The sequence below is a fragment of the Pipistrellus hanaki genome, assembly GCF_964339955.1.
Source record: "Pipistrellus hanaki genome assembly, chromosome: 7".
NCBI classification, from domain to species: Eukaryota; Metazoa; Chordata; class Mammalia; order Chiroptera; family Vespertilionidae; genus Pipistrellus; species Pipistrellus hanaki.
In genome coordinates, this window is record NC_140509.1 from 55,599,237 (window position 1) to 55,623,865 (window position 24,629).

Below are 24,629 nucleotides of genomic sequence, written 5' to 3' on the forward strand. Positions count from 1 at the left end.
CAGGTAGCCTGAGCCTCCCTCTACGATTCATCGCCCACCCGGTTGGGGCTCCGCTATCAATCACTGCGCAGAGGGTGGCCTGGGCCTCCCTCTGTGGGGTGATTGTGGGGCAATGGCAGAGTTCCCCAACCAATCACATCACACCCGCCTTGGCTGGCCTGGTGCCAGTGTGTGTCATAGCGTGGTTACCCGGAAGGTCGTCCTGACAGTCGTTCTGCTATTTGGTCGTTCAGTCAATTCGCATATTACTCTTTTCTATTATATATGTGTGTGTGTGTGTGTGTGTGTGTGTGTGTGTGTGTGTGTGTGTAAACAGATCATAATATACCTATGGTATTAAAGTTCCAAGGGGGTGATTAGGAAAAAAATTATCTCAGAAGTTTCCTTGTGTCCATGGTTTCTGATTCCTCATTCGTACATTCTGTGAGCTCCTGGTTAATTACACTAGTATAAGAGGACAGTGTCTGGCTCTGGAGATCAGTCATTGCTCTTGACATGCTCATGGCAACCAAAGTCCCAGATTTTCTGTATAAAATATTGCTCTTGTTGCTTAACCGTGTATCATCTATCAAATCTTCTATCTAATGCTGAGAATTAATGTCTTAAAAACAAATTAATATCTTCAACCCCCTCCCCCAGAGAACTAAAAAAGAGATGAAAAACATCTGCCTATACATGATCCCATCTCAAGTTTTCCCTTCCACTCACATGCCTACCCCTGAAATTTCACATGAAGGGTGAACTAGGTGATCTCCCTCAGTTCACTTCGCTACCTCCCTCAGCCCCCAGCCTCCCCACCTGCTCCCACCATCACCTTCCGCTCTACACGCAGGAGGACTTGCAGGGCTGGCGCGTCCCAAGTTCTATGGGAGATGACATTATCACCTGAACCCACAGCCTCTCATGTCTCAGTTCCCTTCTCCCTAACATCATGTTCCTTGTCAGTGCTTTTCTTGTCTTAGTTGCTGTATGCTACTCATCTCAAAACTGAAAAGGATCTGACTTTAATTTCAACTGACCTTCATACAGAGTACACTTTGCCATGGGGGGAAAAAGTCCTTTATCAGGACTTAAAATAAAAAGCTTTGGTTCCTAGTACAGAAACTTCAGGGAGAAGGTGGAGGTGATGCCTGCTCCAGTTCTTGGGAGTGGAGGAAGGATAGGAAACAGACCAGGAGGCAGGGCAGTCAGCCTGTGTCCTCTGATGCTCAGGTCCTCAGGTCCCTTCCTTCCTCACTCAGGAAGGTTACCCTCAGTTGCAGCTGCACCCATCGTCCTCCGATAGGATGGAAGTGACTGGCACAGCAGTGGCATGCTGTTGCTGCTGCTACAGCCCTGGGGCTTGGAGCACAGGCTGCCTGGATGTAGGAGCCCACCTGCCACCTGCCTTCCCCACCTATCTCACCACTGTCCCAACACTCCCAACGCGGGGAGCCCAGGCACCTCATCCCAGGAGCACCACTCTGCCCTGGGCTTCTTTCTTCCTTCAGCATCAATTGGGATGCTGCCAGCTGCTACTCACCCATCCCCCGAGCAAGCGATTCACCTGGGAAAGGGGGGTGCTTGCCTGGACCCTCAGTCCTGTAACAGTGTGATCGGCATATACACCACCCACAATCCAAAGCATCCTTGTTTAGGGCATAAGAAATGTTTCTTTCGTTTCCAGTTTTCAATTAAGCATCTTCAAATATGGGTCCTCATAATCTATTCATTTCTATTGCCAGGGGAATTCAACTTTTCTTATCTGCTCTTTACAAAGTTGATTTTGAACAGTGCCAAAACCGGTTTGGCTCAGTGGTAAAGCATCGGTCTGCAGACTGAAATGTCCCAGGTTCGATTCTGGTTAAGGGCTTGTACCTGGGTTTTGGGGACATCCCCAGTAGGGGGTGTGCAAGAGGCAGCTGGTTGATGTTTCTCTCTCATCGACATTTCTAGCTCTCTGTCTCTCTCCCTTCCTGTGAAAAATCAATAATATAAATATTTTTTTTAAATAGTGAACATTTACATGAAAATAAGAAACTACCTTTTTCCATGTAATAATCAGATATCTTACAGAAGAACCATCTTATCTAATGGCTCTGACGTATGAGGAAAGCAAGGAGGGATTTTAAAAATCTCTCCAAAAACAGCTTTCCCAGTTCCATTTTACTCAGTTATATGCTTTAAATGAAATTATTCCGGGGTGTAAAATATTAAGCAACATATAAAAGCAATTTGGAGCAAGAAAATAAGACTAAGCTGAGATCGCCAATTTGCAGGTGGTACAAGCAATTATTTTTATGGCCGACTTTCATACATTTTTAATCTGATATAAAATAAACTCTCCTGTCACAACTTCCCATTCTTCCTACACTCTTGAAGCAGAGCGGCTGGGATCTCAGTGAAAACGCTCTGTTCTAATCAGCTGGCTGGGCAATTTATTTCCTAGTCCTCGGGCCTCCAAGTCTAAGTCACAGCATAGCCAGCCAGCTGCCCTCCTTAGTCTCCTTACCTCAGCCGCCATCGATGGAGCAAATACAGGTGTCCCCAAAAAGGTGTGCACACGTTAGCAGCTGATAGCTGTTCAACGAAAAGGAAATACTGCCTTTGCCGTTGTATTCGAAGTGTGTATACATTTTGGGGGGACATCCAGTATACACGGAGTGCTTGCTCTTATCAAGCTCCGCTGATATGCTTCATTTAACCCACAGAAGAATGTTTCTATTATCCTGAAACTCTTATCTGAAACATGTGTGTGTGTGTCTGTGTGTGTGTGTGTGTGTGTTTTAAACCCATGGTGACTATCCTTAACAACTCTTGTTTTGGTAACCTTTTACAAGCGGTGGTTATCCTCCAGGCATCAGCACCTGTGGGTAGGCCTCCACGTCGCCCAACTGTCTGCCCCTAACACCTACCATCTAGGATTCTGGTGTGCAGCTGTCACTCATGGGCCTGAATGTAAGTCTGAGAGGTGATGAGACCTATTGGTGAGGAGCAAGCCTATGACACTTGTTGGGGTCCCCGGTGTTTCGGTGAAGGTCTTGCCTGAGGACCTAGCTGCATGGCTTCCACAAAGCTTCTATGCACAGGGTGCTCCAAACGAAAGCAACTCTCTCCTGGCTTTTCTGGACATACACCATTTGCAAGCTCAGGACTGTTCAATGAGCACTGCTGTATTTGGTGGAATAGTTTCGTTTCCTTATGTTCACCCTTTTACAAAGAGCTCTCTAAATCAATGTGTACATTTTAGGTCATTGTCAGCCTGGGTGACTGGATATCAATATTTCCCACTGTTTTGACAAAATCTGTGGTTTCATAAGAAGTTCCTTTTCCTTCTTTTTTAATGGCAAAAAATATATCCAGATTTACCACTGGTACAAAACATGAAAGTCCAATCGTGGCCATTTGCCTTGGGCCATGCATCAGACTGTGCATAAAATGTCTGATACACTCCCTGTTCTTCCTTTTCTCTAGGTGCACTCTTAATATTTGTCTTTCTCTTTACAATAAGGATGCCCCATTTCTCACTGGAAATCACTGACTTCACCAAGAGGATCCTCATGAGGCTGAAAACCGAAGTTGCCAACTCTCTCCCTGCAGAATGAGGAAGCGGCCCTGACCAGTTCGGGTGAACTGCAAGGACCCGCAGTTACATCACAGACTGATGGGTCTGAACGACGGCAGGAGGCAAAGCACCGCCCCCACCACACTCTGCCCCCATTCATAACTCCGTGCTGCTGGAAAGACCTCGGCCGCCTGCAGCGGTGTATTTGTTCTCTTCCGCTGTGAAAGGTACTCACCCTAAAGAGTAGAGGCGGCACTGCTTGTTGCGGATTTGATGAGCTAAGCCAAACCTGTCATCAAGACAAACCGACCAGGGCTTCTTCGCGGAGCTGGAGTCGGTAGCCAGGCTGTCTGTACTCACGTGATCACAGGCAATCTGCGGGGATTGGAAATCGATGTGAATAATTTAAAGCGCTGGATGATAAATGGCAGGTGGGCACTTACTGCTTCCCTGTTCCCTGAAAACCTTAGCGGGAGAGTTCTGTCTGCCACGGCTAGCTAGCCCTCCCCTGGGGAAACACCAGGCTGCTGTAACGTGTTCAGAGGAATCCCAAGTACCAGGCTGTGAATCACCTCGTGGAGACCACAGGCAGGTCTGAAGGGATGTTAAGAGCTGCTGTGGCCGAATGCACAGAGCGCACGGGTGAGCACGGCGGGAACAATGACGGCGGGAAGGAGGTAAGGAAAGGCTTCACAGAGCTGTGTCAGTCTTGGAGGATGAACAGAAGCTGAGACCATGAGAACATCCCAGACACGGAGAACAGGGCTCCGAAAACACAGAGGTCGGTCACCCACAGCGTTCCTACTAGAAGTCCTGAGATACGACCACAGGCCTGGCCTCTGGAGGATACAAGATTATTGATTCCTCATCTCAGGCAGATAAGGTGGGGCCCCCAGGGTCCAGATAGGTAGCATGGGTTACCCAAGGCTAACAGCTGATCAGGCGTCATGGGAAATTAATCCTAGTCCACGCTAAGAGGACAGTTTGCTTTGTAATACACTCCTCTCAGGAGCTTCCTGCTGCGGGGAGAAGAGAATGGGGCCAATATATTATATATGTGGAGACCAGGAGTTCAATGGCTCCCGATGATATGCACTGACCACCAGGGGGCGGCATGGAATGAAGGAAGTCCCTGGCCAGCAGCTGGCAGCCAGGGAAGGGAGGCCCTGACTGGCAGCCAGAAGAAAGGTCCCAGCCTGCAGCCCAAAAGGCCCCAGTCAGACCTGATTGCCAACCAGGCCTAGGGATCCTACCTGTGCACGAAGTTCGTGCACCGGGCCTCTGATATATTTATATTCTTTTCCCTCAACCCAGGATCTCTGTCTACAGCCACTGTTTAAAGGGAACAAACATTAAAAATGGAATTGAATGTTCTCCCAAGCAACGAGGATACATTTATTAACTGAGTGTGGCAACATATTAACTTGCGTAATTTATTCCTGTTATTTTTCTCTCGGATAAATGGAAACTATGCCTCTGCCTTCCCACCTGCTAGTCTCCACCCACCCACTCTGCGAATCTAATTAGTCAGAGCTGTGTGTTCGCTGGGCCTGCTTTTATTCGTGGGCAAGTTGCTGTGCCTTAAACATCAGCACCTCCACTGGCACTCTGTTCGTACCCTGCCTCCTGCCGCAGTTATTAGGCCAGGGCAGTTCTGTGGGGCCCCAAGCACCTGGTCCTCTGAGCTGAGCCCCTGGCTCCAGGGCAGCTTCCTGGGATAAGCTTATTCAAGTGCCACGATGATGCCCCTCTACTGCTGTTCTTGTGTGGACCCCCCCCCCCTACAAACTGTCATGATAGCCCATTAGGATAGGGAAGCTCATCGTTCTTATCCAGAATTCCCTCCTAACGGCATTAAAACCTAACTCTGGCCTCCCCCACAGTGTTCCTCAACGTGTGGTCCCCCTACATTCTGATGGACCTGGGAGGTACTTCAAGATGCAGATTCCTGGGCGCCACTCCAGGTCTATAAAATCAGAATCTTTGAGGCTGACGCATGCATCTCCACAAGTTCACCAGGTGATTCTTATGCCGGAGGTCTACGGTTCCTTCGTAAAGCCCCATTGAAATGTTCAGCTGGCCACCCCTGTGCTTTAGCAAATTAAGAGAAGAGGCTACTCTTAGGCTAGAGCTTTCATCGGAAAACGGCAGCCCCTTCAACCCCACCCCGAACAAAGCCAGAGAGGCAGTACCGACAGTCAGCCAGAGGCCTCTAAGAGTCGGGTAAGTATTGAGGGTCAAGATTCAGGGCTTTGGGGTTCAGCTGCTCCTCCTTTGCCAGCAGTGGAAGTAGATTTTTAGTCTATTAAAAAGGACATTTGAAGCATTTCTTCTTCTTCCACAGACTTCATCGTGCACAGATAGATCCCTATTGGAAAGCCATTCTTTACCATTCAATCTCTTTGCTAATGTTCCCCTTTCCTCTCCTAGTTCAAAAATAAAACACACTTCTTCCATTTTAACCATCTCATTGACAGACTTAGTTTTTGAGAACAACTAAAGTAAAATTCAGCTCCAAAAAATTAATTAAATATTGATTTTTCAAACTTCCTTGTTAAGATTTATGGCTAGGGCTTCCATAAACCCTCTTGAAAGCAAATAAGTGAGGGCAGTAACTCCTAGCTCAGCTCCAACTCCAGTAATTATGTTTCCCTCTCTCTCTCTCTCTCCCTCTCTCTCTCTCTCTCTCTCTCTCTCTCTCCCCTCCCTCTTTTCTAATTCCCCTAATAATTTTGTCCATATAAAAGCAAATTAGGTATACACAAAGGAAAATAGACTCCAGGAAGAAAAATGTTTTCTAAAATGCTTTCTAGTTATTTAACTTAAAGGAATATAATTTATTTTTATTTTATGTTGTATTGCAGAAGCTTGACTAACCTCTCTGCCAATCCACAAGTAGAACATGGTGAAGGGAGTCCTTAAAGTTTGTGGACTTTTGGCAAGAAACACTTCACTGACCAACTGTATGTTTATGTAATACCACTATTTGGAAAGGTAAAATGTCAAGGAAAGGGTTGTGTTTTTCTTGCTTTTATCCTAATTTGTATTTGTATGCATGTGTGCGTGTAATAGTAAGCATAATAAATACTATGTTATGAAGTTCTAAAGTCTCTTTCCAGAATCTAGGTTCTAATGTTATCCTAAAAAAAAAAAAAAAAAAAAAAAAAAGCTAGAATGGTAAATGATTAGATAGATAGATAGATAGATAGATAGATAGATAGAGAGTTTAAAACACATTTTATTTTTTTTAACCAGCAACTGTTGCTTAGATTAATTCTGTGCTGCACAGCATGCTTCCTGGAGGCATATGGTTTGGGGGTTGCCATCAAGAGCCAGATCTGGAGCCTTCCCTGAGAACAGAGCTCTGTGTTTATGATTTAACCATTAGTTAGCAGCAGCGTATCATCAGCTGCAAAACTCAGAGATGTCACCGTGCTCTTTCACATTAGAAAACAACACCCGATGAGCTGGAGCTTGATGTTCCATACCCTCTACCCAAACGCACATCCTCAGGTGCCGCACTCAAAACACAGGGCCCCAGTCATGCCACCAGAGGCGCCGCAATGCAAGAGCAGGAGTGCCATCTCCTTGGCAGTCCCGTGCCGCCCTGTCCCACGCACAGGGCTCCTGCTCCTCAGCTCCCTGAGCCTGGGGAAGCTCCCCCCGCCCACTGACCCTGCGGGAACACACAGCTCTCCTGCACCCTGGCTGCTCACCAGGGCATCTAATTCAGGTTTGGCCTCCCAGCCGGTGTCCAGCAGAGTGCCAGCCACAAAGCAGGAGCTCACCAAACATCCGCTGGATTGAGAAAGGAATAAATCAATGATGAACACAGCAAATGCTGAGCCTTGCTGTACCAGTTTGAACACAGATTTGAGTGAAACAATTTTTTTTTTTAAAGCAGCAGAGAGGACGGGGGTGGAATTTGCTTTAGTGCCTTCACAGGTTTCATTTCTTTTCCCTGCCCATTATGACTCACTTCTGCTAACTGGAAATTTTAGGCAATAGTGACTCTAATATTCTGCCAGTTTTATACATTTTCCTTTTCAAAATGAATCCTAAATGAAGCATAGCCCCCAAAGCACCCAAGAAACTCTGCATTGCATGGAAAGGGGGAGAGAGCCATGGATAGCAAAGGATTCTGTTTAAGCACAAATTAGTGTCATCTCTGATGAGCTCCCACCTGCTGGGCTCTGAGTGACCCGGAAGTACACAGAAGCACAGGACTTCATCTGGGTAAAGTGACTCCTGATCACAAAACCATTCGGAGGTCTGGAGCTTTAGCTCATGCTTTCTGGAGGACAAAAATCCTCCTAATGAGCTTCCTCAACCAAAAATCTATGATTGTACTCACCAAGCTGAATAAACACTGTACGTCCATTTCTCTGCCTTTCCAACAAGTTTGTTCACCTCTTGAGACTTGTGGTATAGCCCTAGGGCCTGGCACATAGTAGGTGCCCAAAAAGAAACCAAAAACAAAAACAAAAAAACAATCCTACACTACTTTCAGCACAGTACAAGGTCACAGGACTGAGAGGGACCTTAGAAACAATTTAGTTCTCTTCCTTTTCAAGATCAGAAAAGCAAAATAAATTGCCCAGGGTCACAACATCAGAGCACACAGTAGCATGCTTTTATGTTCTCCTTTTGGAATTTTTCTTCTCTCAGCCCCTAAGTCATGGGAAAGATCCAAGAGGGGCTTGAAATGACCTTTGCATGCCTCAAGTGCCTCTTCTAAGTAAATACAACCTTCAGAAGTTATAGAGCATTAACCTGCAATACGTACAAAATGGAATGAGGAGGCTCTCACTTGGTCAATTTTTTTGGGGGGGTGGAGCCCATCGTTCTCAAAATCAGCTCACAGGTTTAACATCTCTGCTTTTTCTCGGGGGCCTTTCAGGGCTTCTTAAAAGTCACTGCACAGACGTCCAGCTTCTTATTCTTCACGTAAAACCAAACCATAAGCTTACAGTTTCAGGATTTTTAATTAAGTCTGTGTGAGGCCACTAACTTCATCTGAAGCAGAGGAATAAGATAAAAAGTATGTAAAGCACAGGGACCAATTTATCATCCCCTTCCTCATGATTAATTCAACTCCTTTTACCTCCCTGTCTAGGTGACGAATATTAAAATCCCTGATTGACTGCATCAGAGAAATGAGACTTCCTTCTACCTCCTAAATTAGCCTCCTAAGCACCTAGAAATGCATTCTCTCCTGTGGATGAAAAATGGGCTTTGCTGCCTGTGAGGTTTGGGGGGAAGGAGGAGTGGGATGCAGAGAGCCAATGGGTTGCAGGGGCTTCAAAGAACCAGGGTCCCCAGTGCCCACCCCAGCAGCCGGCGAGGCGTGCTGAGTGGGCCTGCGCCTCACAGGCAGCCTGAGCTGTTCATTTACTAGCACCTCTCAATTCAGGGTGAAGTTTCCCCTCTGGCCTCGATTTCCTCTCCCCTCTCTTTCCCCCCCAGGATCAGGCCACTTGAGAATGGAACCTCCTGATTAATGTGTCAAGAATCACAGACTCTCCTTCACGGACGATCTCTCTGCCTGCTCGGGGCACCAACTCAGCCCGCCGAGCTGGCCGGGAGCTGCCACAACGTGTTAAGTCACGCACACAGGCCAGCGCTCAGTAATGAATCAAAGGGCCCTCGAGAGCAGAAAGCCTCTGGATTCATAAGCTTTTCCTCGAACTGCCTGCGGCATCCCCTCTGCTCTCTGGCCTGGCACGTCCCTGTCTGCCCAGCGTCTGTTGCAGAAAAGCAGGCAGGCGGGTCCTCCAGAGAGAGAATGAAGCTTGAGCCTCCTCCGGATGAGGGTTTTGTCTTGTGACACACTCAACTGCCTACTCACAGGAGCAAATCTGTCTCTTCAAGTGGTTTTCCAAAGCAATTTTCTAAAGTGGATCCTTACAACGCATCAGGATGAATCATGGAAATGTGTCAGGACGGCGGTGCTCCCGGAAGGGAGAGGATGTTGAAGGGCACAGAAGGCACCCTTCTCTGCCTCTGAGAGAGTGGGTACAGGCAAGCAGCGACGCCCCAGAAACCATGTCCCTCTCAAGTCCCCCTCAGGAGTCCCTGGAAACCTCCCCACCCCTTACCGACGAATCCTTCTTCAAAAGGGCAATCAGCCCTATAGAGCGTGGGCCTGCAGACTGAAAGGTCCCAGGCTTGATTCCGGTCAAGGGCATGTACCTTGGTTGTGGGCACATTCCCAGTAAGGGATGTGCAGGAGGCAACTGATCGATGTTTCTCTCTCATTGATGTTTCTAACTCTCTATCCCTCTTCCTTCCTCTCTGTAAAAAAGCAATATATATATATATATATATATATATATATATATTTTTTTTTTTTTTTTAAAGGGGGGCAATCAGTATCTTTTGCATCATCTCCAAACCCTCTCGCGCATGAAACACAACCTGAGTGGTGCTGATGTATCTCAGGAACCTCGAGGCTTCTTCATCCAGGGACTGAGCAGGGCCTGCCCAAGGCTGCAGGTCTATGTGCCACTGGGAACCCTGAAAGAGAGAGAGAGAAAACAGAGGTCGGTGTGTAAGCGGGGAGGAGTTTGGGGGGGGGGGGGGCTGGAAAGACTAGGGTAGGAGATGGGCTGACAAGGCTGCTTATCCTTCACATAAAACCAGCGGCCTGCGAAGCAAGCTTGACTCCTCACAGGGGACAGGGAGCTGGTGGAGAGCTGCTGTCACTGAGGCCACATCAGTCCCAGGGAGACAAATGAGGCCTGAGGAAGGCCAGGAGCAGGCGGAGCAGAGATGGCCAAGACGTCCCCCATGGATGCTGACTCTTCTGATCAAAGGCAAACTCCTCTCGCTCAGCACCACTCGGCTCTCTGAGCCGCAGCCCTGCATTACACACGCTGGTCCCATTCAGAAGAGACACTCCCCTGGTTTCCAGAGCTCAGTGCTTCTGAGACATTGGCCTCCCTGTGGGCGAGTTTCGGGTCTCACACCGCAATGCCTGGAATCTCGCGTTCTGGCACCTTCCCCTGCACAGGGAGCCACCCAATGTCCCAGACCTCCTGGCCTCTGGGACCTTTGACACGTGGGCGGGGAGGGGTCACCAGCAGGGCTGGAAGGGTAACCTTCTAACACTGTGAGGCACCTCCCCTACCCCCTTAGCAGAGAGCAGGTGGAGCTCCTTGAGCAGAGTGGCTAGACATAAACCCTAAGGCCCCTTTTGTGGATGATGGGGTGGATAAAGGGTTGGGAGAAGGCAATGGTCTAGAAGAAACAAAAATGGGGACCCACTCCAGTCAACAGCAAGCAATCGTCATGAGTCCTTGCTAGAGTTCAAAGTTCACCTCCTAAGGTTCTTAACACCTGGAAACATCCTGGAGGCTCCCTTCTAAGAGGTGAGTGTGGTGTGTGGGAAAGGGAGGGGGGTTGGAGAGGTTCAGCTGTTGGCAGGGGGCATGTCTAGAGTCAGAAAAGACCTTGGGTGTCTTGTCACAGGGTGCAGAGTGCTTGGGAGGGCCCCCTCAGATCCCTTTTATGGTGAGGAAGGGGGCAGGGAGGGTTCTGGGGACAAGATCAAGAGACCATCCAAGCATATACATTGTTCTCCTGTTAGGTATTGTTATGGTCTGAATGATTGTGCCTTCCCCCACCCCCACTTCATCAGGTGCAATCCTAATGCTCGATGCGATGATCTTAGGGTGTGGGGCCTGTGGGATGTGGTTAGGTCATGAGGGTAGAGGCCTGCAAAGATCCCCAGCCGCTGCCGCTTCCACCAGGTGAGGATGCAGCCAGAAGGTGGCAGTCTATCGCCCTGAACAGAACCGCGGTGGCATGCTGACCTTGGGCTGCCAGCCTCCAGAACTGTGAGGAACACATTCCTGTTGTCCAAAAACTACCCAGACTGTGGTGTTTTGCTGTGGCAGCCCGAACAGACCAAAATGGGTATTATGGCGGGAACTGTCCATCATCCAGAAAAGAAACATCTAAACAGGTTAGGCCTGAGATGCTTTAGTGCAGATGTGGTCTGTTGCTCCTGGCCAGCAAGGTGGCCTAGATGGCTTGAGGTTAACCTGAAAGCAAGAAGTGGGGGAACACGCAGGTTGGTCAGGGTGAAGGCCAGTGTGTGGGCTTGGGGAGGAGGACCTCACTCTGGAAGGAGGGTCTGAGATAAATGCAAACTCTTTGTCAGCGATCAAGGCTTGTTCCAGGTTAGGCATTGCTGACTCACTGCAGAGAGTCCCTGGGGCCCACAGTATTACTGTCCACGCAGATCCGCACCGCCTCACAGTGGCTGAGCAGCCGGCAGTCCTTCAAAAGTCTTCACTGATTTCCCACTGGCTGCCTCTTCCTCGGGAATCCTTCAGGCAAAGCCGGCGTCATGGGCATGCCACCTGCCTAGTCTTAGAGGCTCATGCTTGGCTTCAAGCTCTGCTGACAATCTCTTGAAATTCTTAATTTTTGAATAAGGGGCCTGCATTTTCATTTTGAACAAGGCCCTGCAACTTATGTACTCGGTTTGCCCTGAGGGGCACCTTTTCTAGAGGAACAAGCAGCATTTTCTTATAGCTATGCTTGCTCAGAGAGTCTGGGCACATTCGCTCATGTATTTCCTAGTTAATATATTCTATACCACCTATTTTTTTTCCTTGTGAATTTGTTTTTATTGCGATAGAGGGGATGGGCCAGGAAATTTCATCCGCACCCCCCATTTCTCCTTTTCCCTTTCTGAATGACATGTTATCATTTGATCAAACAATATTTACAGAGCGCCAGCCACTGGCCAACACAGATGTGAATAAAACCTGGACTCCCCCAGGAGATGCTCACAGTCTGGTGAGGGAAGTGAATATGTACAAATTGACTTTGATAGGGAAATGCTGAAACACTGGGGAGAGCTATTCTCTGCAGGAAATGGTTTAATTATGAAATCACAAATGATAAGCACATTTAAATACAAATGTCTCCTAGTTTTGCTTGGTCACATTCTTTTTGCATAAAACGACAAAGATTGACTTCCCAGGTTGCCACTGCTATCAGCACAGCAGCGCAATGCCCTGTGGCAAGCCTGTATAGACCTGGGGCTTAAAGATTCCCATGGCGTTGTTGTGGGCCTGCTCCCAAGTTGCCCTTTAGCCCCAGAGCCTCCTGATGAAAATGATGAAGTTCACCCATTATGGTTTTCCTCTAAATCAGGGTTTAGACTTTTGCAGGCCATACAATTTCTATTGCAACTCCTCACTTCCGTTGTAGCTCAAAAGCAGCCTTAGTAAGTCAACAAGTGCTCATGGCTGTTTCTAATAAACTCCGTTTACAGAAAGGGACAGCAGGCTGGACTTGGCCCACAAGGCTGTCGTTTTCTGACCCCTGCTCCATTTGATTATAGTTTGGAGGCAGAGTGGTTTAGAAGAGAGTGTTTCCTTTTGAAATAAGGCAAAAGAGACAGATTACTGAGAAGAATTTAATAGATTCTTTGCAAAGGTGCAGACAGGATTTAAGGACACCAAGAAGGAACAACACAATAATATTTGTGGCAGGTAGCACCACAGAGCCCTTATAAACTGTAAGAGCAAGGAGGAGGAGGAATTTTGGGAACCCAGAGAGGGAATCTATGTGGAGAAGGCACTTAATAGAGGAAAATAGAGGAACATAGCCAATCCTATCACATCCAGTCCTATTGCATACCCACCCCAGCTGTCAAACCCAACACAAGGCAGAGAAGAGGAAGACTGTATGTAGTGGTCTATACCAGTGGTCGGCAAACTGCGTCTGGCGAGCCACATGCCGACCACTGCGTAAGGCATTACCCTTATCCAGAAGTTTTGACTTCAGGTTAAAGACATTAGTACATTATTAAAATGTTTTTAAAGTGTTTTTCCCTAACGCAGTGGTTGGCAAACTTAGTCAACAGAGCTGCCGCAGTTTGCCAACCACTGGTCTACAAGGTCAGTCTCCAGGGTGCAGAACAGGAAGGGCAGGTAACAGAGTAGATCGTGAGGGGTCAGTGGAAGTTCTCCTGCACAGCATCCGATGGTGAACCAATATTGTGAAACTATGGAGTTATCTCGAGGATTCACAAATAGTATCCTTCTTGCAACCTCGTATTTCTCATTTCCAACTGAGTGCTGGCCACGACACCGGTAGGAGTATAATGGAAACACACAGCAAAGAGATATCCTCAGAAGTTTCTGCCTTCCTGCTTTGGTTGACCTGTTTAAAAAACATTTCACATAATGTTCCTATTGGAATCAGTCTGACAGTAATTTGTGATTATTTCCCCAAGGAAACCACTAGCTTTTATCATCTCTTTCAGTTATCATTTGTCTTAATTCTTAGCACACACATCAATATGTGTCCTTCAAAAAAATCCCACAAACAGAATTTTCTGAGCATCTTAAAACATCAATGGCCAGTATTTAATGGAACAAGGCAAAAAAAATACTTTTAAAATTTTTATCTTTATGATTTCATTAGACAAGCATGAACAGAACAAAAAAAACAAACAAAAAAAAATAGTCCAGGTACAGAATATCACCAGGGAAGAAAGTCTCAGGTGCCGAGTAACAGGCAAAACTGTAAAAACAAGTAGTAGTAGTCTAGACAGTGGTCAGCAAACCTTGGCTTGTGAGCCACATGTGGCTCTTTGGTCCCTTGAGTGTGGCTCTTCCACAAAATACCTGGGCAGTCTATTTTGAAGAAGTGGCATTAGAAGAAGTTTACGTTTAAAAAATTTGTTTCTCAAAAGAAATTTCAATCTTTGTACTGTTGATATTTGGCTCTGTTGACTAATGAGTTTGCCGACCACTGGTCTAGGACTTTAATCACAGGATATAACCTTTCCTCCCCTAGCATGTTGCTAGTCACATGGTTTAGACCCCCTGACCTTTCATATGGCTAGTCATTCTGTTTAGACCCCTTTACAAGAGAAACAAGGGAGCTAGAGATTAGCCTCATAAGACTCCCATATAAATACCTTGCTCAACCACTTCCTTAAGCATTAAGCCCTCAGGACAATGAGGTTCTGGTCAACATCAAATATTCTTAGGAACAAAGCCTTGGGTCTATTGACCACAGAGACAGAGTTTTGGTCAAATTAGAGATAACATCTAGACTTCGGCTGTGTTTCATCTCCAGCCCAAAAAAGCAGCAAAGTCAGATAAAGGGATGCCATGGCTGATATCAAATCCAGATGTAATGACAAATGACTCCTCCCCTGGCACCAACCAATCAGTAAAGACCATGACTGTGAAGAGTCACACATGGAAATCTGATGAAGATTCTATTGAGATCCTCCCCTGACAAGATCTCTTTCTCAAGATAAAGCATCCCAGTGATACCTGTCTCTCTCTCTCTCTCTCTCTCTCTCTCTCTCTCTCGCTCTCGCTCTCGCTCTCGCTCTCGCTCTCGCTCTAGCTCTCGCTCTCTCTAGCTCTTTTTCTCTTCCTCCCTCCCTCGTTCCCTCCCTCCCTCTCTCTAGCATGCCCACACTTCTTTCCTTCTTCAGGGGAATACTATGGAGCACACCCCTACCTTTCCCCCTCTTCTTCCCTCAGGGGCTTATCTTTGCTTTCTTTTTCCTAAGCTCCAAGGGTCCTTCTTATACCTCTGTGATTTGTTTCCTGAGTCCACTTCTTCTATCTCTGTGACTTTCTACATACATTTCTTACGTCAGAGTTCTTGGCTTTGAATTCTTTCTTAGCCACACTCAAGAAGTGAGGTTCAGCCGGGACCGGTTTGGCTCAATGGATAGAGCGTCGGCTTGGGGACTGAAGGGCCCCGGGTTCGATTCCGGTCAAGGGCATGTACCTTGGTTGTGGGCATATCCCCAGTAGGGGGTGTGCAAGAGGCAGCTGATCGATGACTCTCTCTCATTGATGTTTCTAACTCTCTATCTCTCTCCCTTCCTCTCTGTACAAAAATCAATAAAATATTAAAAAAGAAAAAAAAGAAAAGAAGTGAGATTCAACACTCTAACTCCGCTGTTAACAATTTTAACCCAAATAATTTTCTAAACTCTAGGGTCCACTATTGTCCATGTATTCTAAATACCAAATGGCCAGAACGATGCTACCCCCATCACTTCTGGAGGGTAGGAACATGTATTTGAAGTCCTGTCTGTGCCTCTACTTCTCCTTCAGATGGTAAAGGAGCAGCTTAAGCAGAAGGTGGCTAAAAGTTCTGTCATTTGGGGCTGGTCTGTCCCCAGCAGGCCTGAGCTCAAATGTCAAATGCAGCATATACAATGAGTTACCAAACAGAAGCTGCCATGTTCATGAGCCCCTGCGGAGACAGGCTCATTTCCAGTCCCTGATCCTGCCCCCTATACCAGTCATACAAGGGGCCTCTCCCAGCATGAACCAGCCTCTCAAAGAAGACTGGGTCCCAGATTTCTGAGGAAAGGAAACACCCCCTGCCTTTTGTTTGTGAAGGCTTTAGTTGGCACTTTCTCTAGGAAATATGCATTGAAAAGTGAGCTGGCAAATGAGGGGCAAATGTTTTAATTACATAGAAAATTTTGCAAAAATTAAGGACAGCAAAAGGTTCTACATACATACTACTAATCTGTGTGGCACGGGGCTATTTTGCAGACATCTGAGATTCTGTTTCACAAAGGATAAACAGTGGTCACTGAATCAGTCCAAACCAGTGCATAGAGATAATGGACTTGGCTCAAAAAGAATGCAAGTAGTATAACCATGAGGCTTTCAGCTATTTTTGTCATTTGTGATATCACTATTAAATGTGTTTCTCAAAAAAAAAAAAAATTTCTTTCAAACCAAAGAAAATGAATTCCAAGAACTTACTATTAAAAGATAACATGAAAAAACATTTTTTTTGCTTCCCAGCCTATACTATTTATGCATATAATCCTATATAATAAAAACCTAATGTGCTAAGTGTCCAAACATTTGACCATTCAACCAGTCATTCTAATGCTCACTGACCACCAAGGGACAGATGCTCTGACTGGTAGGTTAGCTTGCTGTTGGGGTCGGGCTGATTGGAACTGTGTGAGAGGGGCAGGATACACCCTGGAGCCCTCCCGTGGTCCCCTTCCAGCCCTGATCATGCATGGATTCATGCACCAGTGGGGTCCCTCAGCCTGGCCTGCAAGGATCCGGCCAAAACCAGCTCTCAGACATCCCCCGAGAGGTCCGGGTTGTGAGAAAGCGCAGGCCTCTAGTAGAAATATATTAATTCAAGACCATAAACCCCAAACAAAACCAGTTGTATTAAAAAATTATAGGGAAAAAAAAAAAAGACCCACCCATGAACTAGAAAAAAGAGCCATTGATACTGCCTTTTGCAAAAAATTACTTTGTCTTGAAATTTGAAATAACAGATTTCTTCTTCAGTTTCCTGCACACCCCTGAATGACCTCACATAGCCCACGCAGAAACTGTCAAACTAAGAACAGTATGACCACAAGCAAATTTTGTACAAGCATCTTTCCCGTTTTTGTAAAAACAAATATAAAATAAGCCAAAGAAGGCTTCTAATGGCTCTGAGTTTTCAATACCACATTTCTTCAGGATGAAACAGTATGATAAGTGATTGAAACCATCAGTTTCTTTATTGTGATAGATAATTGGTAGAATGTGAAGTTTTAATATTCCCAACTGCACATTCCTACAGTTAGCAAGTTCCTGCAAAGGTTGAGAACCAGTAATTTCTGTTGGGAGAGATGGCTAATGACTGATCCTCTACATTATGGTTGAGCCCATAGGAGAGAATAAGGTTGTGAGTTCTTGACTCAAACTAAACAATGCACTGAGCGTGTGCTGATGTGCTGACGTTGGGGATGCCTAAACTTCTTGGAAGAACAACCTCAAAACAAGCAAAATATATTTATTTTGAAATTTTGTTGCAATTTTGTGATAATTAAAAGCATCTGTTAGTGGGTAAGGAAACAATGATTGAAAAAAATTGTTTATTCCTTTCTAGAAAAAGAAGGGAATTGATGCCAGTTGTTAGGGGAGGAGGAGGCATAAAATAGTGCCTGGACAGAACATGAATCCAGCCACAGCTGAGGATCAGCCACTACCTTTCTGGAAGGCCCTTAGATCACCATGGTTTTTAGGTCTCTGTTGAAGTGTGACTGGGACTCAGAGAGTTTCTGGGGTGGCAGCTCACATGCATTCCCCTAGGCATTCTCATATAATTAGCCTTTTCCTCAGAGTCAGCCAGCTTAAAAAAAAAAGCAAGAGTCAGTTACACATTTTGTTTAAACTTCAGGTTCCCCCCCACAAATTTCATTTAACACATAAGGGATCTCAGTTTCAGCTCTGAGTAGGATAGGTAAGCACACTCCCACTGAATGCAGCAATAAAACCTGGACAGAATACACAGAGCAATTATTTGAGGAATCTGAAAAGTAAATACTAGCAGGCAGATTGGGGGGAAAGACTAGATTCAGAAGACCACTCAAGCAGGAGTGAAGTCACCATTGTCTTTTTCTTATGGTCTCCCGCCTCCTGCCCCCTACACAGGAAGACTCACAAGGCCACGGGCATTGGCACAGACTGAGAGCTCCAGGAGAAGCCCTCTTGTTCAGGCTCCAGGAGGGAAGGGGCCTTCTAATGCTAAGGGAGTGGGAGAAATCCCCCCATCTTTTCCTCTCCTTTCTTTTTCTTTTTCTTCTTGCTTTCATCCCAACTCCTAAACAATCCCATTATGGTCATGGAAGTCACAACAGCAGCCACAGGTACCTAAAACTCTCAGGAAAGGGAAATTTCCTCTCCAGTTTGAAGCTCAAGAGGGCAAGGTGAACCCCCATGAGTATTTTCTGCCCCTTTCTCCCAAAGGTTGGCCTTGAACTTGGGCGCAGTCAAGGGAAGTGCGTGGCAAAGCATGGGGAAACTAAAGCCCAATCTTTCTAGCCAACGGTTCAGAAAATGCAGGGAACCAGATAATACTGAGAAAAATGCAGAGAGGGAAAGCAACCCCACAAAGTGATTTCTGAAGCCCTGGGCTCAATAATATGATCCTCATTAATATTTAAAAGGCTTTGAGAACCAAGATAATAGACAGACCTTTACCCAGGTGCCAGACCAATCACTGAGTGACATGAATGTGGGATGGAGTTGCAAAAGATTACAAACAGAATTAATACTGACAGCACAATCCTTAGAAGCTGGCAGGAAGTTGAGGCATGAACTGAACCAGGTCGATTTGCCTGTTAAAACACATATATCAACTTTATCTATAGTATGGAAACATAACTCAGAATCCCATGATGTAATATTCAAAATGTCCAGGATATAATCCAAAACTATTCAGAATGAAACCTAAGGAGAAGACTCAGTAAAATCCCAATTAGTGTGGGGAAAAGACAATCAACAGATACCAATACAGATATGACACAGATGTTGGAATTATCTGAAAAACTTAAAAGCAACAAATTTGAAAAATACTCCAAGAAGTAAGAGCATCCACTCTTGAAACCAATGAAAAGATAGGAAGTCTCATCAAAGAAATAGAAGGCATAAAAGCCAAATGAAACTTTTAGAACTGAAAAATACAATAACCAGAATAAAAATCTCAATGGGTGGACTCAATATCCAAATAGATATGACATGAAAGAGTCAGTGAACATAGATGGGTCAATAGAAAGTATCTAATCTGAACAACAGAGAGAGAAAATGATTGGGGGGAGGGGGAATTAAGAGTTTCAGTGTCTCTAATAAGCAGTCACTCGAATCCCAGAGGAAGAAAAGGGGGGGAAAATCAGTGCAGAAAAAACACACACATTTAAACATATAATGGCTAAAAGATTCCCAAATTTGACAGGAGACATAAACCTAAAGATTTAAGAATCTGAGCAAATAACAAATAGGAAAATTCAAAGAAATCCGTGCCTATAAATGTGATAATGAAACTGCTAAAAACTAGATAGTAACAACAACAAAAAAAGCTGAGTCTCTCTTAATCTTCTGACTGACCTGCTAGTGGGCCAGAGTCAAAATGGTTGGGTAGGAAAGGGCAGAGCCAGCCCAACCCACAGGGTGCCTCTCACCTCGAGGTTCCTTCCCTGCTAACGGAAGGTCCTACCTCCCCAAGTCCATCTGCTAAATGTCTTTGGCAGCAGACAGTGCTCATGCTGAAACCCAAATCCAGAGCAGCATCTGAATCCTTTCCTCATCCACCTGCCATCTCTTCATCATTACAGCGTGTAGGCTGGGAGGCAAGGGACCAGAAATCAAATCAAATGCACTATAACTCAAGCAGGTCCTGATAACTTTTAGGAAGGATTAAATAAAAAAGAGAAACAAAGGATAGGGAGGAATAAACACCCAGCTCTAAATTTAGTCTCTAGAATTTTATGTCAAAGCACACGTCTCCCCAAGGATTCTCTCACCGTGACCCTGAGGCTGCTGGTTGCATCCGTACAGATGCCCTTAATGGGCCTCTCAGCCTTAGAGCCTCTAATGAGCATCTGTGGCACAATGTCCAGCAGAAAGCTTGTCAAGGGAAAAGCTCAGTGTTGCTGAGCAGCTTTACAGGGAAAATATTCAGTTCTAAAAATGGTTGCATACAATTATGTATATACTAGAGGCCTGGTACATGAAAATTCATGCACTGGAGGAGGGGTCCCTCAGCCTGGCCTGTCCCCTCTCATAGTCCAGGAGCCCTCAGAGGTGGGAAGCAACCTGGTGATCAGGGGGAGGCGATGCCCCATCACACCTCTGCTGCTGCCACTGCCAGCAGTGCAAGCCTTGGCCAGCCCTGGTTACCTGAGCCTCCATCTGAGGCCTGCCTGCACCTTGGGCTGGCCTTGGGGGACTGGAGGGTTGAGGGGACTGGGGGACTCTGGAGGCAGATACCCTGGCAGGGATGAGGGGACTGAGCACCACCATCTTATGGTTGTGGGTGCCGCCATCTTTGTGAGGGCGTGATGGTCATTTAGCATATTTCCTCTTTATTAGATAGAATGCATGCATGTATGTATTTCTCAGTTTTAAGTATATATTCATTATTAATGAACTTTTTGTCATTTTCATATTGTCCGTATTTTATACTGTCTATATTGCTACCCTCTGGTCCTTTGGATTGTGATAGAGTATTGGTAGCCTGAGTGAATCCTACTGGCAATTAGAGATAAGACTCTGGTTCTAGGACACTCCTCCCATGATTGTGTATTTATAGAACATTTTCTGCCTGAACGCACTGTGAGTTACAGTGCCTGACAAGTAGAAGCAGCCCAATAAATGTTTCCTTTTCATCGGTGGGAAGCTGCCAGCAGTGTAAGATAAGGCAGAGAGCTGGCCAGATAGCTCTGGAACCAAAAGCACTTAAGCCTCCAACCTAAATGGAAGTAAAGACCTACCCTCTTTATCACTCAGTGGCCCTTTTCAGGAACATGAAGAACTGCTGAAAGAAGCAGAGCTCTCCAGATGGAGGTCCGTTATTATTGGGTTTGCTGCTGGGTAACTCTCTGGACCCAGACTTCTCTCATGAGCGAGAGTAGCAGTCTTCAAAGTTAGCAGTGAAGCTGCCAAAGTGGCAGCTGACCCTGGCCCCGTCTTCTTCCCTCATTTTAGACAGGAAATGACCAAAGTAAAGGGGACGAATAGCGCAAATAAACACAGTAGGTCTAAAAATTTTGACCACATTTCTGAATTGTATAGGAAAGGGGGATTAGCATGCATTGCATTAAAGAAAAACAAACTTTCTCCCACATAGAAGGACTTAAAAACCAAAACAGGCGATAATACCCAGAAGATAAACTATTTCTAGCTTTAAATTTACTTATTTTGTACCTGTTGAGAATCACTGTGTTCAAAGAAAATTTACGGGTAATCTGCCAACTCCTGTGCAATAGAATTGAAGAACAGGAAGCTCAGAGGGGAGAAATGACCTACCAGAGTCACACAGGTGGGAGCAGGCAGGGATGTGGCTCAGACCCAGACCTCTAGGCAGCTAGTCCCATACATGTACTGCTACACCATGATGCCTCCCACCCAGGCCTTGGAGTTTTATCTTCCCATACATAATTTTCCTTTTAATATAGACATAACATGCCCAATAGCAATTTCAGAAGGGAATTCCCAGGTAAAAACCGCAATAGCTGTCTTGCACCGATACATTTACGAACTTATTTATATATGACAGAGAACACACTAAAGTGTTTGCCAGTGGCTCTGAAAATGTCATGGATGGTGAAACCTCAATGAGTTGAAAGCAGGATTAGAATGTGGCAGGGGAAAGGATTCAGGTCTTTCTGGTAAATGGCAATGGTATGCCTCCGGGGCACCAGGTCCGCCTTAGCCCTTGAATGACAGTGAGAAGCTGAGTCTTTGCCCACTCCTAACCCCCACTGGATGTGGCATTAGCAAGATATAAAGGCTTGCTACTTAATCCACTGAAATGCTGAGGACATTTGTTACTGCAGCATCACCCAGCCTATCTTGACTGATACAGGTACCTCAAAGGCACTGGTAAAAGATGGTTATCATTATCTATGAGTGCATCCCCACAGAACCTTCCCAAGGCCATACCATCAGAGACTGAATGACAGATAGAACAGACCATTGGTTATGGAGATTCTCCATTAGGGAAAGAAAATATTTATAACCAAAGACAATTCACTGCCAAGATAAGACTCAGAGAAGTAAGAAATGCTCAGATAAAGACTATAGGAGACTCTGATTACAAAACAAACTCAGCTCTAACCTGCTTCTTAAAGCATCCTGCCCCTAACGTACTGTGGCAGGCCTTTTCCGTCCCATCCAGAATTATCTTATCCATGAATCAGTTCACATTCCACACTTTATTCAGAGTGCAGTTCTTGTCCCACGTACCTCCCCAAATATCCCAATCACTCAAGTCCCTACAATGCGCAAAATACACTATGCAAAGCAGGTGCTTCACAATTATTGCTTGTACTTCTCATTTTACACTTAAGCAAATGTTTGGTAAAATCTGTTTCAAGTATGTCCATCTTGTTTCTCTCATCAAACTACAAGCCTTGTGAGGACACCATGTGTTTTACTTGTTTTAAACTCCCCCACAGAAATGACTCCTGAAGACATTTTTATATTGATTTAAATGCCAGAGAGGAAAGAACATGATATAATTCTTGGGATGGATGACAATTTTTTTATTACTCTGGAAGAAAGTAGGGAAATTCATGAGCTGACCTTTTTAGTAATACTTTAATCTAGCTAAATATAAATACTCTTTATTTATTTAGGTGGCAGTAAGTTATTATAAACTCTAAATGCCTTTGATCCAGCTTTGTTAAAATTAAAATAATAAAATAAAACCAGAGTTGACAAGCAATTTAGCAGGAGCCCTGAGAGAGTCTAAGAAAGCACTGTTAAGAATTTCAAACACTTCATTAAAAATTAACATTTGTTTTGATAGATTTTTTAAAAATCTAGCAATTAGAAAATGTAAGCTCAATCTGTATACTAGTATATTCTATACCTTGAAATGGTGAAGTTCGGTTTACCCAAATCTATTTGTGAAGAAGAGCACAGAGCTTTTCTGTAAAAGGAAAGTCTGTTTCCATAATTCCAAAGACTGTTGGCATGTAACCTTGAAGGTATAAATGTTTGTGAAAATTTTATTTGTTAAATGGAGAAAAACTGATTTCTCAGGTAAAGGTGAGAATGTTTTCCATGGAGGGCTGATCCCATCAAGCCTTGCAGACATTGGCCTTCTGACCACAAGGGCTCTGACCCAGTGCCAATAGCTCAACCTGCGCAACGCTGTGCCGGTTCCCTTACAGGTGAGTCTGTGCACTTCTCCTTGTAGGAATGTATTTTACACATAAAATTAAGTAACTCCTCCACATTCTAAGCCTTGGGGCTCACTTTTTGTTTCTTCAATATGTATTGCGGTAGAAGCACTCAACCTGTCTCTACAAAAGCCCCGGCAGATTAACTGGTTCACAGCATGTTCTCCACGCGCACACTTCTGCTGCCACCAGACCAGCTATAGTTAAAATAAAAAATGTGAAGGATCACGGCTCTGGAGTGAATTCAAGGCCTAACTGCCCTGCTTGTCTGCAGCCCAGAGGACTGCAAAGCCGAGCGCCAGCACAGAGCCCTCCAGTCTCTTTCTCACTCTGTTTTTTTCCCTCCTAAACTCCAATCTGTTCCTATTTCTCCACTTCTATTTTTAAATTGGAAAAGTTTGGTTTCCAAATAGCTATAATCTAAGAACTCCTCGGATAAAAGAGAAAATTAAAATTTCAATTTCTCTTACTCCACTTATCCCATTCCTGTATGGTTTTGTTATTTTTAAAAAATATATTTTTGGTAAACCTTAAGAGTACTTTTAATCTGTTTTTTCTATTATATTAATGACCTAACCAAACAACTGTGCCTTTATTTTAACTACCAGCATCCCAGCTTGCCTATTTTTTTTAAATAGTAAATTACATATCAATATATGTGTTTTTTTCTGTTTCTGTCCCAATACATCCCCATCACAATGAAGGACACAAGGCTGTGTGTGTTACGGGGGCTCCAATCTGTGCTGGTGGTTTGGTTTTATAAATACGAACATGCCTTGTCCAGAAGGAGGGCCCAGGCACTCAGATTTTCCAAAACAATTATCTGTATCCAGGCTACCCAAGTAAATGCAAGCATTTCGGCTTCAAAACTGATGTGGCTGCCTGCTCCTGATTGAGGTTGATGGCCTCTAAGTGAACATTAGCTAACTAAGGCATTTTTTTTTATTTCTGTACAAAATGAATATTCACTATTCAAAAGAACATTCCTTATCGTAATTATATAATCAGATCCAATTTGTTCTCAAGCAAAGTAAGTCATGTCTGAAATTCCAACCTGACAAAATAGCTAAAAATGAATCTCTAAGATATATTGCTTGGCTTGGAAAATATCTAAAATGCCTTAATATCAAACCTAAAGTCTAGTAATCAACATATTTTTCTCCAAATTTCAACATGGAGATAGCCAGAGTGTAGAAAAGAAAAAAAATATTAACTCTGACCTCAGCGAATGGGTTACAATCTCTTTTTACCTTGAACCAGTTATTTAGCACATTCCCTCCTGGTGAAATGGAAAAAAACACCACCTCACTCATAAAGCTATTATGAGAACCACTTGGGATAACAACAGAGCAAATCTTTGTAAGCTGGGAA

General features: G+C 44.9%; 1 protein-coding gene across 2 annotated transcripts in view; it reads right to left on the reverse strand.

Annotated features, from left to right (window-relative positions):
- The window catches only part of METTL24 (methyltransferase like 24), a 73,401-nt gene that overhangs the window by 34,321 nt on the left and 14,451 nt on the right, over nucleotides 1-24,629 (reverse strand). For both annotated transcript variants that reach the window (XR_014795450.1, XM_084889150.1), the window contains exons 2-3: nucleotides 9,962-10,060; nucleotides 3,780-3,919 (exon numbers count right to left, since the gene is read on the reverse strand). Coding sequence is in view for 1 of the 2 variants with exons in the window: in XM_084889150.1 (XP_084745276.1) it covers nucleotides 3,780-3,919; nucleotides 9,962-10,060 (239 nt within the window). In the remaining variant the exon portion in view is untranslated. The remainder of the gene's footprint in view (nucleotides 1-3,779; nucleotides 3,920-9,961; nucleotides 10,061-24,629) is intronic.